Raw genomic sequence first — 17,560 nt, 5'->3', positions numbered from 1 at the left:
AGTTAAGTAGCCTTCTTTTCTTGCAAAGCTGAATCCTTACCGAGTCCCCCTTTACAAGCATCCTGATCTGGGCCGAACCAGTTTACCTACCAATAGTTCAGTTCAAATTTGAACCACCCCGGCCAGAACTGTTTACCCTGGAGCTCAAACTCTAGAATGGAGCTTTGAGGTACTGAGTTTAAGTCCTGCTTCAGGTTTCATAATTTTATTTTACCATTGCATAGAATGGTTTTCAAAAGTCTGTTGAGTGATTGCTTTCTTTTTATACTTCTGTTCCTTTACAACTTTTAATAGAGTTTCCCTGGTTGTCACTGAAACTGTAGATTCTGGCTTGTTTGGAGAAGGAATTGTGGAAAGTTTGATACATGCTTGGGAGCACTTGCTTTTACCACCAAAGGTATGTGTATCTAGAACCTGATCCCAAAGGTTTTTGTTTTGCAGTGTAGCTGCAAGTAACAATTGCAGCCACATAGTTGGGACTCCACATTGTTGCAAGAGTGTTGAAAGCACAAAGAAAAGGAGTGTTTAAATAGTTACAATGAAACTGTGTTTCATTAAAATACATGGGATGTACGTCCAAAGTATGACCACAATCCAAAGAAAGATAAAATCATTAAAGTCTCATTTAAATCATACACTCATTTTATAACCTAATTATTTCAAAGGTACTTAAGTGATTTAGCTTTTTCTGGAGTAACTGCAATTTGGTCATTAAGGCAGCAACCAAAAGTAAATGACATAGTGCATGCCTTAACAGAAATATGCAATTATTTGCTTACTAGTCTGCCTGGGGCAAGCAGATATTTCAAGGCAAGCAGCACATTCTCCCTGCCTCTGCATTCTCAAGGCACCTGACGGAGCTATAGTGACTGCCTCTCCTGGCTCGTAAGGCTGAGAAAGTCAGTACAATAGCACTGTAGACTATAGGTTAGTTTACTTTCCTATGGTCATTAAGAACATAACAGCCCTGCTAGATCAGGCCCAAGTCCCATCTAGTCCAGCATCCTGTTTCACACAGTGGCCCATCAGATGCCGCTGGAAGCCTACAGGCAGGAGTTGAGGGCATGCCCTCTGTCTTGCTGTTACTCCCCTGGTACTCAGAGGCGTCCTGCCTTTGAGGCTGGAGGTGGCCTATAGCCCTCTGACTAGTAGCCATTGATAGATTTCTCCTCTGATTGACCAGAATCAACAAGCAGATAGCCATCAACAAGAAGTTAAGACAGGATATGTATACTGCTCATCACCGTATAAATCTATATACTAAGTTTTAATTGTTAGAATGTTTAATCTAAATAAAAATACTATTATCCTTAAATTTTTAGTTATTAATATCTTGAATCAACTCTTGCCTGACCTTGCAGGCTGCGGCACAGAATTTAGCCACCTAAATGTTGTTGGTGAATTTCGATCTGCAAGAAGAAAGGAGATATAAAGCTCGCCTGATCTGCCTGGCATATTCAGTAAGAGAGGCAATAAAAGTGATGTGAATATCCTGATAGAGTGCACAGTACAGAAGCACATGAGTCACAGTTTCAATTTCCTCTGTGCCGGATGGGCATATTTGGAGAGTAAGTAGAGATCTGGTTCGTGATCCGTTGAATCCATTAGAATGGGGCCTGCATGGAAGCCTCTCGGTGTCGAGCTTTACAGCTCTTCTTCGGCGCCTGCGCCACCCCATGTGACCACGTGGCTATTTAAGGCGGGAGGAAGTGCAGGCACCTCAGTTCCTTTGTGACCGCCGTGGAGATCGGTTCACTCGGTTTCTATGGCTCCTCGTTCTGTTTCCTTCTTTCTCTAAAAAAGTTCTGCAATTCTTCATCTTTCTGGCTTCTGACCTTGGACTTCTCGTTAAACCTTCTGCCTTGCAATTTTGTTGTGTCACCTGATCGGACTGATTTTCTGGACATAAGACCCTCGACTGCTTAGTGTTTTCTGCCCACTCTAAAGCCCATTTTGTTTGACGGACTGATTGGACTGCTGCCTGGCTTTGACCTCAGACCGTCTACTGACCGCGTATTTGTGAGTAACGTGATGGATACCCCGAAAGAAAAAAAGACTTTTAAACGCTGTGAAAAATGCAAGGCTAAATTGCCCTCCCAAGATGTTCACAATTTATGCTTGCTCTGTCTGGGGAGGCACATGTTACATCCTCTTGTAATATTTGCCAGTCGTACTCAAAACAGACTCGAAGAAATCGAGAATTCCATTTGAGGGCCTGGTTGTATTCACACAACTCGGACAACGCACATGTGCAGCAGTCACCTTTGGAAGACTTTCCACGTTTCGCGTGATGCTCTAGCTCTGCCCTGCACTCATGCGCATCCATTAGGAGTGACCGTTAGAGCGTTGTTGGTTCAGTTCCTTTCTGATCACAGCATCAGGCAGCAAAAGCTCCAGCTCTTGAGAGTTTTTATAATCAAGGACTTGTGAGAGAAAAAGATAAAACTGTTGGTCTGAGTCATCGCTCTGTTGTCAGAGCATATTTTATATGTACATGAGTGAAAAGAAAATGTTCAAACTCTGTGGGGAATGTAAAGGCAAAGTTGCCTGCTTCAGACATGAACGAACTTTGTCTATTGTGTCTTGCTGAGGAACATAAAACTAGTGCATGTAAAATCTGCCTATCATTTCCCAAACCCACAAGAATAGAGAATTACGACTTAAAGAAGCCTTATATAGTTTGGCTTTAGGTCCCTCAACGTCAACAGCAGCGTCAAAGACACTGATGGCTCCTTCGACTTCAATGCCTGCCTCACGTCCGACATCAACATCCAGTCTTCAGCATCAGCCACCTGTCTGCGGAGGCTTTACCAGTGACTGCATAGTTAGTCTCAACAATGAGTACTTCGATGTCGAAATTACTTTTGTCAACTCTGAAGCAGACAATGATGGAAGTAAATAATAAAGTGAAAGAGAGCTCATGAGGACATTACCACAACGAAACAAGAACAATGGAATATACATCAGTACACACGTAGTCCAACAAAACTGGTGACTTGGCAAGCACCTTGTGCTAATGATTATGGCATTCCATCTGGAGGACATCAGGACTTCTCATATAAGAACATGTATGCGACCTATTCACCAGTCCACACCTGCTCATTTGAGGCTTGTGAAATACACAGAAGAACCACCAGATGATGATGGCCAGTATTTCCTCCGCCCACTAGAAGTTAGATGATTGCCAATAGATACAGTGACTCATACTGCCACCACTTTGATGAGTACAGAACCGATTCATCACAATGCACCATGGCCAAGATCCCCACCACATACAGATGCAGAGAAGACAACCCCACTGGCAGAGACAGGGCTGGTAATAGCCACAAGAACACAGATGGCTGCTACTGTTGCATTGGTGTCCACATCCCCTTCATGAACCTTCTAGAAAACTTGAAGAGGGAAAGTCTGATGATGATGAGAGCTCAGGTTCAGATATAGAAGAAATAGTCTCTTAAGACTCAGAAGCAGTATCTGTAGACATGGAGGTTCCTTCAGAGCCTTCTCCAGATGATGTGGTGCTAAAGAAATCTTCAGATTATCCAAAAGAGGAGCACAGAATTTACCATTCTCTCACAATAGACATGGCAAATAGACTGGGATTGGACCTCAAACAAGTGAAAGACGACATCCACAGGAGCCACTGTTTAACTTCTTGCCAACAACTAAAGCTTCACAACCAGCAGCATTACCCATGCTCTCTATATTACTACAAGCTTCAAAACAAGCATGGCAGAAGCCGCCGAGCACAGCACCAACATCCAGACAGTTAGAAAATATGTACAGAGTATAAGAGGAAAATTGCACTTACCTCTTCAAGCATCCTCATCCGAATGCCTTAGTGGTAGACTGTGCCTCATCCTCTGAATCAAATAGGAACCATGCAGCACCTATGGATAAAGAAGGGAGAAAATTAGATGGGCTGGGCTGCAGGCTCTACACTATCAATGCATATTGCCAGTTATATAGCATGCATGTCCAAGTACCAGCATGCTCTGGGAGAACAACTCCAGGAAACTGCCTAAAAGTATCCTGACAATCTAAAGAACAAGGTTAAAGAATGACAAGTGATATCAGCCGATATTACCAGGCAACAAATTAGCGCAGTTAGACATTTAATGGACTACGAGTCCAAAAACCTGGCAAGAGCAGTAGCACGATGCAGACATGCTTGGCTCTATTCCTCTTCTTTACTGTATGAGACCAGGGAGAAAATAGAAGATCTCACATATGAGGGAGAGGGTCTCTTTAGTAAAGGAACTAATGCTACACTAGAGAAATTAAAGAAATCAAAACTGACAGCAAAAACATTTGCAGTTCTAATAACGCATCAGGGTTATTCCTCTAAACCAAAACAACCTTACTCTTCCAACCAACCCTATGGCAGATACAGACAACAATACAAGGGACAGGATAAGAGAAACTATAGGAAACCAGGGAGACAACAGAGTAGACCATATGCAAAAAGAACAAAACAAGGTGCTTCTTGCCAGAAGCAAGGCAATGGAGCAAAACAAGGTCTTTGATGCCTTACCTCTACAACCACAGACACCCACCTGCCAAATTCTGCTCCTGGCAGATCACTGTCCAATGTGGGAGCAAATAACATCAGACAAGAGGGTATTTTCAATTGTCAAGAATGGTTATGTGATAGAATTCCATACACAACCAATTTTTCAGGGTATCAAACATACCCAACCAAGTCCAATCTTTTTAGAAGAGATAGGATGCCATAGAGGTAGTTTGCCCAGATCAGCAAATTGGGTTTGCCAAAAGGCCAACTAAACATAAATGGTAGATTAGTGGGAATCCAATAGAGCACCCCTCAAAAGGCCAACCAAACATAAATGGTAGATTAGTGGAAATCCAACAGAGCACCCCCCAAATAAATCTATTTGGAGCTCCAATAGAGCACCCCCCAAATACTTTTCAATTTTCAGATATTGAAAAAACCGGGGGTATCCAACTAGACCTAGAACTAGACCTCATGGCTCTGAACAACTTTATCCAAACAACAAAAATCAAGATTTCAGTACAAGCCATACTACCTCTACTAGTAGGGAACAGGTGGTTTGCAACCATAGATTTAAAAGATGCATATTTACTTGTTGTGCACTGCCCAGAGCCTTTGGATGGGGTGGTATTAAAATAAATAAATAAATAAATACATTTCTGCATGAGGATACGGCAAGATCACAGGAAATATCTCAGATTTGCTGTGTGGAACAAGGTATACCAATAAAAATTCACCAAATGCATGACTGTAAGTTGCCTATCTGAGAGGACTGGGCATGCAACTATTCCTATATTTAGATGATTAGTTGCTGATAGCATATTCTGTCATTCACTATCTCGGATATGTTGCTTAAAGATTTGTTTAGCGTTGTTGTATCCTAAGGAGATTTAAAAATTAGAAGAAAACCCATATGTACCAAGTTTATTTTGGCAAACGTCTGCTCTAAGGAGATTGAAAACTGTCAATGTGAGAAGTGCCAGCCTAGCTGGGAGGAAAATTTTAATCAGAAATTAGAGGAGGAGGAGCCAGGCCCCAGCCTCTACCTTATTCAGGCCTACTTTTAATCACAGTACAGCATTAAGTACACATTTTGACATAGAGAACACAGCCCGTAACAATTTAGATTGCATCTCTTCCAATTGAGTATAATTGTGATATATGCAGAGCTGAGCATATTGAGTTTACTCATACAGCAGTTGAGTTAGGGCCTTGGCTGCAAACACTTTAAAGGCAGCCAGGATGAAATGACCCCCTCTAGAGTGAAAATAATTGATGATAGCAAGGATGTTCCTTTGGACATTAGCTGCTACCTGCTCAGTCTGGGCCTTCCAGTAACCAGTGGCCCAGAAGACAACCCCCAAATATTTGTACTCAGGTTATGAGTACAAATATTTGGGGGGTGCTCTATTGGAGCTCCAAATAGATTTATTTGGGGGGTGCTCTGTTGGATTTCCACTAATCTACCATTTATGTTTGGTTGGCCTTTTGAGGGGTGCTCTATTGGATTCCCACTAATCTACCATTTATGTTTAGTTGGCCTTTTGGCAAACCCCATTATCCTGTGTTCAAAAATTCTTCTTTACAATAATGGGCCAAGGCCCATAAGTCTCCCCTCATCCCAATGGCCATTTGCAAAATAATAACCACATCATCAGTATACAACAGAATTGATATAGGCTTGTTAGCTAGTTAGGGAGATGGAGAGATCAGGACTGTCAAGGCAATTACTAGGAAATTTATATAGAAATTAAACTAAAAAGGAGCAAGGATACACCACTGCTTCACACACCTCTGTGTTGTTATAGCATCAGATAACAGGCCTTGTGGATTGGCACAGTATTATTCTTTTCAACTCAGGTGAGGATAGAGAAGTGAGGATGAATAGTAATTTTATTTTGTATCTCTCAGTTTTTGACCAACTCTGTATAATCACAGTGATGTTGGTTTTTTGTTTTAATATACCACATTCTCAATTTAGCATTTGTTACAAATATGCCATGACCTAGAATGTGCAATTAGTGTAAAATACACACAAACTGTATCCACAGTTCTATTTGAAACATTTGTTTCAGTGAACTAGATTCAAAAGAATTAGGGGCATGATTCTTCCACCTCCACATATAGCACTAGCTAATGCTTTACAGACAAGAGGAAAGATTTTTCTTCTCAGAAGAGATGTATATCACACCAGAAAATAAATATGATGAATTGAAGTAGAGTGAGAAAGAAAAGAAAGCCACTGATATTCCACTATTGTAGGAATTTAATTATTAAAATATGTATAAATAGGAGGAATAAACCAGATAATAGGGAAGGGCAAAAATAACAAGGGGCTGGGGAAAGAGCAATGTACAGACTGACTGTGATGGAACAAACATCACTAAAGCAGATTCTACAGATGATAAAGTATCAAATAATGAGTATAGTTTTATAAGAGGCAGATTCTCATGACCAGATTAGTCCCTGTTAAATGGAGTTGATTGACACTGTGTGAACCTCAGTGGCAATCCCAGCTAAATTCTACATAGTTAACCAGGATATTTAATGTAGGATCAGATCTTGATTAAGCATCTGTCCAGGCACCCTAATCAGGATCTGCTGGCTGTGAGAACCTGGCCAATGTAAGGATGACGATGTGACTTGAGAATTATTGTCCAGGTAAGCCAAAAGGTGAGCTACCTAATGGCACAGCGGGGGAAATGACTCTACTTAGCAAGCCAGAGGTTGCCGGTTCAAATCCCTGTTGGTATGGGAAACACCTATATCAGGCAGCAGCGATATAGTAAGATGCTGAAAGGCATCATGTCATACTGTGAGGGAGGAGGCAATGGTAAACCCCTCCTGTATTCTACCAAAGACAACCACAGGGCTTTGTGGTCGCCAGGAGTTGGCACCGACTCAACGGCACACTTTACCTTTAAGTCAAAAGTGGATACCATATAGTAGAAAAAGAGCCAGATTCTATTGTTGTTGGGATTTTTTAGATGCTGTAAAGGATGGTAACCATTAGAAGACATTTAACTGCAGTTAAACATGTTATCGTCAGTAAAAACATTAAATGACTGAATATCCCCTTTCCCCCTCAAATAACTTATATTTCATTTTCCATATCACTGTAGTTGGAAATGGTCAAAGCTTTCAAAATAGCCAGCAATATTTGACTTTGTTAATTACAAACCAAGATAAATTCTGAGCCTAGGGCTGGCTCAGGAGCAGTCTTGCACATTTCAACAACGTAGATAACAAAATAACTAAGGCAGATTTTCTTGAGAGTCCTCTTATGTAGCCTTGTGGTACTGTTTTGTATTGTTGTTTTGCAGACTAACGATGGCGACATTGGTGCTGAAAACTATGGTAAAGTTATACCAGCAGGAGCTACTATGTGGGGCATGGCAGTGGAATGCAAAGAGATACGTAGACATCACAGGTACATGTGTGCATAATGATTGTGTTAGGTAAATCTTTTTGCAGCTTTGGAGAGGAAGAGTAAATAGCTAATTTTCAAAGAAAAATATGTCTGTTTTCCATTTCATTGGGTTTAATAGTCAAACACAACAAATATTCAGAGCTCTGCAAGGATAGCTGGAATATATCTCTGTATAGCAACATAAGCAATCATAATAGTGATATCTAGGCAGCATCCAGACTAGCATTCTGCCAGTGCAAACTTCCTGCCTGCCTGCCTGCTTTGTTTGTTTTTTAATTTAACCCACCTGACCTCCTTCAGCCACCTGTGTTGTATCTCGTTGTTCTAAGGAGCCTTTGGGAATGGCTTCTCTAGGGACTTAAGACTATGAATATGACAAATATTTATATACCGCTTTTCAACAAAAGGTTTCCAAAGTGGTTTACATAGATATAAATAGATATATTTATAGTTTAGACTAGATGATCTGTTAAGGCAGGTCTCTAATTATATGATCATATCCCTTTTCCCACAAAAATCTAGAAATAGAAAGCAGACATTTTAGAAAAACAAAAGGTAGCCCTTTTCCAAAATGCAAAAACTAAGGGCTCCAGTCATTAGAAAGTTTACTTCCTGTTTGAGAAGTTAAGCTTATTACAGGTTGGTATTTCAAAGTCTGAATTCTCATTCTCTCTCTCTCTCTCTCTCTCTCTCTCTCTCTCTCTCTCTCTCTATATATATATATATATATATATATCTTTAAAGCCAAGTAGTTAGTCTAAAGAGCTGGCTATTCCAAAAATCTATGAATCTAACCAAAATTTCAGGTGGATGGATCAGTACACTCTTCAAAGTAACAATACTTCTCAGTCTCTCTTCCTCTTATTTCCCAGGAAAATTGTTTTACAGTTTGTAGTATAAAATCCTGGAGGGGAGCCACCGCGACCTACTGTCCACCTCCATCCCGTCCTCCTCTGAAGCCATGGGTAGGGATGTGCACGGTCCGGAGAAGTCCGGACCGGCACCGAAGGGGGGCCTTGTTTTTAGGGCGGGGAGGGCTTGCTTAGCCCTCCCGCCTCCTTGCCCCCGCCAGCGCCCATATTGTACTGTATAGGGGCGCTGGAAACCAGCCCCCCCCGCCGCGGCGGCGAAATAACCCCTAAAACCAGCCAGCCCTCCCTCCCTCCCAGCTACCTGCCCGCCCACCCACTCACCCAGTCGCTCACCCCGGTGAGTCACCCGGTCGCTGGATAAAAAGCGAGAGGAGCTCCGGCACAGAGCTCCTCTCGCTTGGAAGGCCTCCAGCAGAATGGTGGCTTGCGCGCATGCGCGCGCCGCAAACCACGCCGTTCTCCGGAGGCCCGGTCTACCCGCCGGGAAAGGGCCGGGTAGACCGGGCCTCCGATCGCTGGGTAGACCGGGCCTCCGGCGATCGGAGGCCCGGTCTACCCAGCGATCGGAGGCCCGGTCTACCCGGCCCTTTCCCGGCGGGTAGACCGGGCCTCCGGAGAACGGCATGGTTTGCGGCGCGCGCATGCGCGCGTGCGCAAGCCACCATTCTGCTGGAGGCCTTCCAAGCGAGAGGAGCTCTGTGCCGGAGCTCCTCTCGCTTTTTATCCAGCGACCGGGTGACTCACCGGGGTGAGCGACTGGGTGAGTGGGTGGGCGGGCGGGTGGGCAGGTAGCTGGGAGGGAGGGAGGGCTGGCTGGTTTTAGGGGTTATTTCGCCGCGGCGGCGGGGGGGGGGCGGCTGGTTTCCAGCGCCCCTATACAGTACAATACGGGCGCTGGCGGAGGCAAGGAGGCGGGAGGGCTAAGCAAGCCCTCCCCGCCCTTAAAGACATACCCCCCACCCGGACCCGAACCAGGCAGGGCCGGACCAGTCCAGCAGTTCGGCCATTCTTTGGAATGGCTGCCGGACCGGTTCGGACACACCACTAGCCATGGGGGGGCGGGGGAGGAATTGCCATTGCCTCCTGTCCTCCCTCAGGCCCCCAGCTCTGGTCTCTCTGGGCTGCCAGGAGGGAAGCTGCTGCCACTTCCTGTCCTTCTCTGGCTGTTCCGTCCAGCAGCCAGAACTGGAGGAGGAGGAGGAGGTACGGCCAACCTGGGGGAGGAAGGAGGTGGTGGCGACCCAGCCAGGGAGAGGGGGAAAGTGCAGAAGTGATTCTTGGCCGGGGAGGGGGGTAACAGGGTGCCGGGCAGTTGGGTGGCAATGGTGGGCGCATCAGAGACTGTGCACCCACCAGAAACTGCTGCACAGGGGCCTGGAAGTTGGTGTGCACACACGCACCTCAGAGGGAACAGTGGTGACAATGGCAAAGGCATCATCTCATACTGCGCCGGAGAAAAGGCAATGTTAAACCACTCCTGTATTCTACCAAGAAAACCACATGGCTCTGTGGTCTCCAGGAGTTGACACTGACTTGGAACAATCTTTAAGGGAAGAATGGGCTCGTGCACTCTTCTATCACTTGTAAGAGAAGAGTAGTGAAAAATTCTTCTTTCACTTTAAGAACAAACCACAGTTTTGTGTTGAACATGAACTTGGGGAACAGGTGGTGTTAGGTCAAACTTTGGTTTCTTTTTCTCCATAGTTCAAATTAATAAACTACAATTCCTAATTTGTCCATAATCCAGAACTGTTCTTAAAGTGAAATTGAAAGTGTCCAGACTTCTCATGCGCAAGACAGGAGAGAGGGTAAGAGTCAGTGGCCTTAAGTTCATTCATGTATCCCCAAAGCCTAGTTTAGTGCGATGTCTGAATCAGGCCTGTTAGTAAACTCTTTGGATACCAGAACATGATATACTGTAGTGGTATCACATATGTTTTTATATTGATTTTGCTGCTTATGATTTTATATGTTAACTCTTCTTGTAAAATGCCTTTTATGGTTGAGGAGAAAGGGATACACATTTTATAATTTAACTGAAGAAAATAATTAGGCAGATTTTTAAACTAATCAAATCTTCTCTATCAGATTATCTTTAATATGCCAAGAACCAATGTTTAGCTGGAAAATGAACACTGGGTATATTAATTTATGAAAAGAGACAGGTCTTGGTTGTGTATTTTCAAACCTAATCTCTACGTTTCTTTGTTTCTTCAGAGTAAGTGGAAAAGAAATTGCTGGTGTGTGTATGCCAGAAAAACTCAAGTTCCGTAGTCTAACATATGCTTCTGCAAACTCAGATGAAACTATTGAACCTTACACCACTGAAAAGCTCAGCAGAATACCTGGTGGTTACAAGCCCCTCACAGAACACTTTCAAATCTTGATGGTTGATTTTAACAATTTGCAGGTAACTCTCTTTTAATCCATTTTGACTGCAGTGCTATGCACTCTTATCTTATTTATTTATTTATTTATTTATTTATTTATTGAAACTTTTATACCGCCCTTCCAAAAGGCTCAGGGCAGTTTACATTAAAACACCATTAAAATCAATTAATAATTAAACAAAAATTATAAAACATAAAACAAAGATTAACAATTAAAAACATCATAAAACAATTAAATAATCAAAACAATTTAAAAACAAGTTTTAAAAAGCTGAGAAAGCCTGGTTGAAGAGATGTGTTTTTAGGTGTTTTCTGAAAATTGCCAGAGATGGGGAGGATCGTATCTCAGCAGGTAGCTCATTCCACAATCTTGGGGCAGCATCCGAGAAGGCCCGTCTCTGTGTAGCCACCAAACGAGTTGGTGGCAACTGGAGACGGACCTCCTCAAGTGACCTCAGTGGCCAGTGGGGCTCATAGCGAAGAAGACGCTCTCTTAAATACCCAGGGCCTAAGCCGTTTAGGGCTTTATAAGTTATGACTAGCACTTTGTATTTTGCCCGGAAACCTATTGGCAGCCAGTGTAACTCCATCAACAAGGGAGTAATGTGGTCTCTTCGAGATGACCCAGAGACCAACCTGGCTGCCGCATTCTGAACCAACTGAAGTTTCCGGACTACGTACAAAGGCAGCCCCACGTAGAGCGCATTACAGAAGTCCAGTCTGGAGGTTACCAACAAATGTACCACTGTTTTGAGGTCATCGATCTCGAGAAACGGGCGCAGCTGGCGTATCAGCCGGAGCTGATAGAAAGCACCCCTGGCCACCGCCTCAACCTGAGAAACCAAGGAGAGACGTTGATCCAGAAGTACTCCCAGATTGCGAACCTGTTCCTTTTGGGGAAGTGTGACCCTGTCTAGAACAGGCAGATCAAAATCGTCTCGAGTTCCGACCCCGCACAATAAGTACCTCCGTCTTGTCTGGATTCAGCTTCAGTTTATTCTCCCTCATCCAGCCCATTACTGCTTCCAGGCAGGCATTTAGGGAGGATATGCCAACTCCTGAAGAAGTTGACATGGAGAAGTAGATCTGGGTGTCATCAGCATACTGGTAACACCCAGCTCCAAATCCCCTGATGATCTCTCCCAGCGGTTTCATGTAGATGTTAAAAAGCATTGGAGAGAGTATGGAGCCTTGAGGAACACCATACTTAAGCTCAGATTTGGAAGAGTAACAATCTCCAATCGACACCATCTGGAATCTGTCTGAGAGGTAGGAGCGGAACCACTGTAAAACAGTCCCTCCCACCCCCAACCCCCTCAGACATTCCAGAAGGATACTATGGTTGATAGTATCGAAAGCCGCCGAGAGATCCAAGAGGACCAACAGAGTCACACTTCCTCTGTCCATTGCCAATTGGAGATCATCCTTCAGGCCGACCAAGGCAGTCTCCACCCCATAGCCCACCCGAAAACCAGTTTGAAATGGGTCTAGATAATCAGTTTCCTCCAAGACCGCCTGGAGCTGAGAGGCCACCACCCTCTCAATTACCTTGCCCAGCCATAGGAGATTGGAAACTGGCCTATAATTGCTCAACTCTGAGGGATCTAACGCAGGCTTCTTTAGAAGTGGTATAATAATTGCCTCCTTAAGACAAGGAGGTATCCTGCCCTCTCTCAGAGAAGCATTTATGATTTCTACCAGGCCGCCTACAACAGCCTCCCTGCTAGATAGAACAAGCCATGTTGGACAAGGATCAAGAGGACAAATGGTAGGCCTCACCGCTCCAAGCAGCTTGTCCACATCATCAGGAGTCACAAACTGAAATTGATCCAGTCGAATCGTATAAGACGAGTTGTCGGACACCTCCAGTTCAGACATCAAATTAATTGTGGAGTCCCCATCTAGGTCGGCCCGAATCCGAGAGATTTTGTCTGCGAAAAATTCATTAAACACACCACAGCGGGTAACTGATGCTTCCAAATTCTGGTTCAAGGGAGAGGGAGCAGATACTAGTCCCCTGACAACCCTGAACAATTCTGCCGGACGTGAACTCGCAGAGGCAATACGGGCAGAAAAGAACCGCTTCTTTGCTGCACGTATCGCCTGAGCATAGATCTTTAAATGTGCTCCATGTCGTAATCTGTCGGATTTGAGTCGAGTTTTTCTCCACTTGCGCTCCAGTCACCTACCTTGCCGCTTCAGCCCCCGTAGATCTTCCGTATACCAAGGGGCCAATTTTGAAGCAGGTTGGAGGGGATGCTTAGGAGCAATCATGTCTACTGCCCTGGTGAGCAAGTTGTTCCAATTCTCAACCAGGGCATCAACAGGATCACCAGCAGAGCCAACATTAAATCCCTCCAAGGCTTCTTGGAATCCTACCGGATCCAGTAACCTCTTCGGGTGGACCATTCTAATAGGCCCCTCGCCCCTGCGAAAGTGGAAAGTGGTTGTAAGTCCAACCTTAACCAGATGGTGGTCCGTCCATGACAACGGGGAAATCGTAGGAGTCCACACCCACGGAACACCACCCTGATCAGAATAAAAGACCAAATCAAGCGTGTGACCTGTAATATGCATCGATCCAGAGACTGCTTGGGATAGGCCCATAGTCATCATGGCCGCTATGAACTCCTGAGCTGCCCCGGACAAATTGGTCCCAAAATGAACATTGAAGTCCCCCAGCACCAAAGGTCTGGGAGACTCCAACGCAAGTTCCGCAACCAAGTCCGTGAGCTCAGTAAGGGATTCCGTTGGGCAGCGGGGCGATCGATACACCAACAGAAGTCCCAATCTATCCCTGGTCCCCAAACTCAAGTACACACATTCAATATGGTCCGATACCCGAACAGGGACCCTGGTAAGGGAGATGTTATCCTTATAGACCACAGCCACTCCACCTCCCCGCCCACGTCCCCTCACCTGCTCCTCTACAGAATATCCTGGTGGGAGAAGCTGGGACCAGACTGGACCACTAGCCTCCCCCAACCAAGTCTCAGTAATACACATCAGGTCGGCCCCTTCATCCATGATCAAATCATGGATGAGTTCTGATTTATTCTGGACCAACCTGGCATTGCAGAGGAGCAAGGTAAGGTTACGTGGGATGTTGGCAGTGCTCCCCGAGGTCAAAGAGCTGGCAGGACAGCTGGAAAGGGGGACAGCTATTAGATTTCTGACCACCATTCCCCTAGAACAGCCTGCTGACCTGCCAACGTTTCTTCTTCTATTCCCCAACACCACTGGAATAGCTGCCCCACCTTCAACGAAGGCACTCCCTGACTCCCCATCTCCAGACAAATCCACACACATTACAACTTCAACCCAACCTCAGCACAACTTAAAACTGATTAAACAGAAGCCCCACTATTGAATGCCTCCCTCTATACAAATGGTTGGACAGAGTGTCCAGCCCTCGCCCTCGTTTCTCCCCCGAAGTGGATCCCCCAAAGGGGCAACCCCCTTTGGTGTTGCCCCTCCGGTGGCGGGCCCGCCGCCACCAGCAGTCTTCCTATATAGGCTGAGCAATATGCTCAGCAGGTGGAACCAGGAAAAACTGCCCAGGCACCCTTACAGCCCCAGTCTTGCAAAGCCTCTCCGCAAGCAGTCCTGGGGGGAGGCAGATGGCAACCAGGGAGGGCAGAAGGGAAGAGGAAGGCACCCTAGTCTCACACCCTGGGGGAGATGGTATCCTCTTCTCCAGCAGGCTTCTGAGGGCTGTGGCCACCGGCAGCCTTCCTATATAGGCTGAGCAATAAGCTCAGCAGGTGGAACCAGGAAAAACTGCCCAGGCACCCTTACAGCCCCAGTCCTGCAAAGCCTTAAATTATTATTTGTTTTGTTTGATGTGTTTGTTTGGTGTGTGGTGATTTCATGTGTTGCATGTTTTTATTTGATGTTTTAATGCTGTGTTGTGAGCCGTCCAGAGAGCAATGTGTTATGGGGTGACTAACAAAGTTTATTATTATTACAGTTATACCAAAACGTTAAGCTTCCCCCTGCTCTCCCCCTTTTTGGGAACAGTCTGTACTGGATAATGTGAGATATCATCATCATTTCAATTAAAACTGTATTGGGCTCTGAGCCAGTGATGTCTCAGCCTTCTGAAAGGGTATTGCATTTTGTCCTTGATGCAAATATGGTCCTTATTTTTTCAAGAAATGTTTGCAAGCAAATCTTAAAATACATAGTTATATACAGGAAATTATTTTAAGCTACTTGTCTTGGTGGAAATTGTCATGGTGTGACTCAATACCTCTTCCTTTGCTTATCTGACATCTGAGATTAATAGCTGGACTAAAGCAAATCACTTAGCTGTACTGGAATACAGACTAGAGTAGAGTGATCCATTGTATGTTTTGTCTGGACAATTAAATACTTCACATTAGATACTTAATTTTTTAATACTTTAGTGCAAAACTGCTGTAAGGTGGGCTTAAGCTGTCATTGAATCCAGAAAGGATAATGCTTGCCCAAGAGGTGAGTGTTAAAAAGGGCATCTAGGGAAATGTAGAAAGAGGCAAGTTAGCAGGATAGGAGGAGTTCACTGCTGAATTTCACACTGGCTTTCATCAGTGTTATGTGTTTGACATGTGGAAGTCATGCAGCTATTTATTAGTGCAAAGTTTTAAAGCATCCTTCACCCTTTAAGGATACAGAGAAGTAAATAAAATCAATAGCACTTTTTATGGGAAAGGAAATCTGGAGTTCTTGGAACATAACATTTCTTTTCTTTTTGTGTTTCATTGCATCTGGATCTGTAGGAAGTATTTTAGCATCTATGAAAGCATTAGAAAAAGCACATTATGCTTACTATCTGCCTTCATTTCTCCCCACCAACATTTCAGACAGCCAACCTTCAGCATATGTTAGCAAGACTACCGTAGTCATGCATCTTCTGTCCAGGAGCTGTTGTACTGCTGCTAGGCCATGAAGGGCCCCCAGATCTGAAGCGTGTCTGGCATTTGTCAAGGCTCAACTATCTGTTTATAGTGCTGGGGAGACAGAGATAAGGAGCAACCATATTTCATTGCATTTTTCATTCTTGGTTAGGAGCTGAAGAGCTATTCAACTAGCACATCATCCAAGATCCACGTACCTGTTGTTAAAGAAGGAATACTAGATTCCATTGTGGTCTGGTTTACATTACAACTTGATGATGAACATACACTTTCTACAAGTCCAAATGAGGAAACCTGTTGGGAACAGGCAGTCTATCCTATACAAGGCCTCCTGGGTATGTCTTTGGAATTTTGTTTACAGACATTAAAAATGTATTTTTAACAATATGGCCAATTTATTTTTATGAAAATGTGTTGAGGAGAAAGTAAGTATTAGTAATGAGCAAAACCTTCCATTTTCCTTCTTCATTCCCAGACAGCATTCTTGGGAGACATTGTCCAGAAAGACATAAAATGATAAATACATGGAACACCCACCCATTAAGGGAATGTCATTGTTTACTTGAACTAATAAATACATCAGTTTTGGAGGCATTCAGTCCAATTCAGCATTCAATTCAGCAGAAGCAAGAATAGTGAAAACAGTGCCGCTCATGTATAATTAGGATTCCCAGTTATAAAATGCTTGAATAGTAGAGAAGAATGAAGAACAAGACCCACAAGATTTTTACAGGTGGAGGTAGGGGAATGTCATTTGTGGGAAGGGATAGACAGGGAGTATGAAGAGTAGGAAACCTCATTGTAACTCCCTCAGATCTTTATAGCTGGAAACAAATTTACTCAGAAGTAAATTATGCTGACTTTCTTGGGACTTAATATCTAGTAATTATACTTACTTTTGCAGCCTAGATCTTAGAATCTCTAACAGACAGTGTTCATATTTTAAAACTTATCTCCACAGTCAAGGCTAAAAGAGTGTGCGTGCGTGCGTGCGTGCGTGCGTGCGCATGAAAGCTGTGATTTGGGGAAATCTGATATGGAGACTAGGTTAGAAGCCAATATACCAGATTTATACTTCAAGTATATATCCTTGAAGTACAGGTTCAGTGTCAGTTTTACTTTCTACCTAGAAACTTTCTCTTTTCCATTTAAGCAACTACAATAATATATCGGAAGATTGTCTTTAACTATGGTCTTCATTAAGAAAACCACCAGTGCCATTTTTGCTTCTGCTTACTCTAAGCTGCTTGGCACATGATGCGGAAGCAGCACTAGAAGATATAAAGGTGATCTGTGTTCCTTTCACCCCTGTTTCTGCATTATGTGGAAAGCCACTCCTCAAGTAGTGAACATTTTTGGAAGGACACCAAAAAACAAAACCCCACTAGTGAAGACATTTTTAAAACATAGTAGTAAAAAACTTAATTAATGGAAGCAGATGTGTACATCAAAATACA

At 44.0% G+C, this 17,560-nt stretch overlaps 1 protein-coding gene across 10 annotated transcripts in view; it reads left to right on the top strand.

Annotated features, from left to right (window-relative positions):
* The window catches only part of PRMT9 (protein arginine methyltransferase 9), a 45,843-nt gene that overhangs the window by 21,835 nt on the left and 6,448 nt on the right, over nucleotides 1-17,560 (top strand). For 7 of the 10 annotated variants that reach the window (XM_053254172.1, XM_053254171.1, XM_053254168.1 and 4 more), the window contains 4 exons: nucleotides 295-397; nucleotides 7,837-7,943; nucleotides 11,033-11,225; nucleotides 16,255-16,438. In XM_053254172.1, the coding sequence (XP_053110147.1) occupies nucleotides 295-397; nucleotides 7,837-7,943; nucleotides 11,033-11,225; nucleotides 16,255-16,438 (587 nt within the window). Of the gene's footprint in view, nucleotides 1-294; nucleotides 398-1,361; nucleotides 1,569-7,836; nucleotides 7,944-11,032; nucleotides 11,226-16,254; nucleotides 16,439-17,560 lie in introns of those variants that run through there. The other 3 variants (XM_053254176.1, XM_053254177.1, XM_053254178.1) reach the window with 3 other exon arrangements.

This window comes from Hemicordylus capensis, chromosome 5 (assembly GCF_027244095.1).
Source record: "Hemicordylus capensis ecotype Gifberg chromosome 5, rHemCap1.1.pri, whole genome shotgun sequence".
Classification (NCBI taxonomy): Eukaryota; Metazoa; Chordata; class Lepidosauria; order Squamata; family Cordylidae; genus Hemicordylus; species Hemicordylus capensis.
Note: the sequence above shows the minus strand (reverse complement) of the source record. Positions and strands in the feature narration are given on the sequence as shown.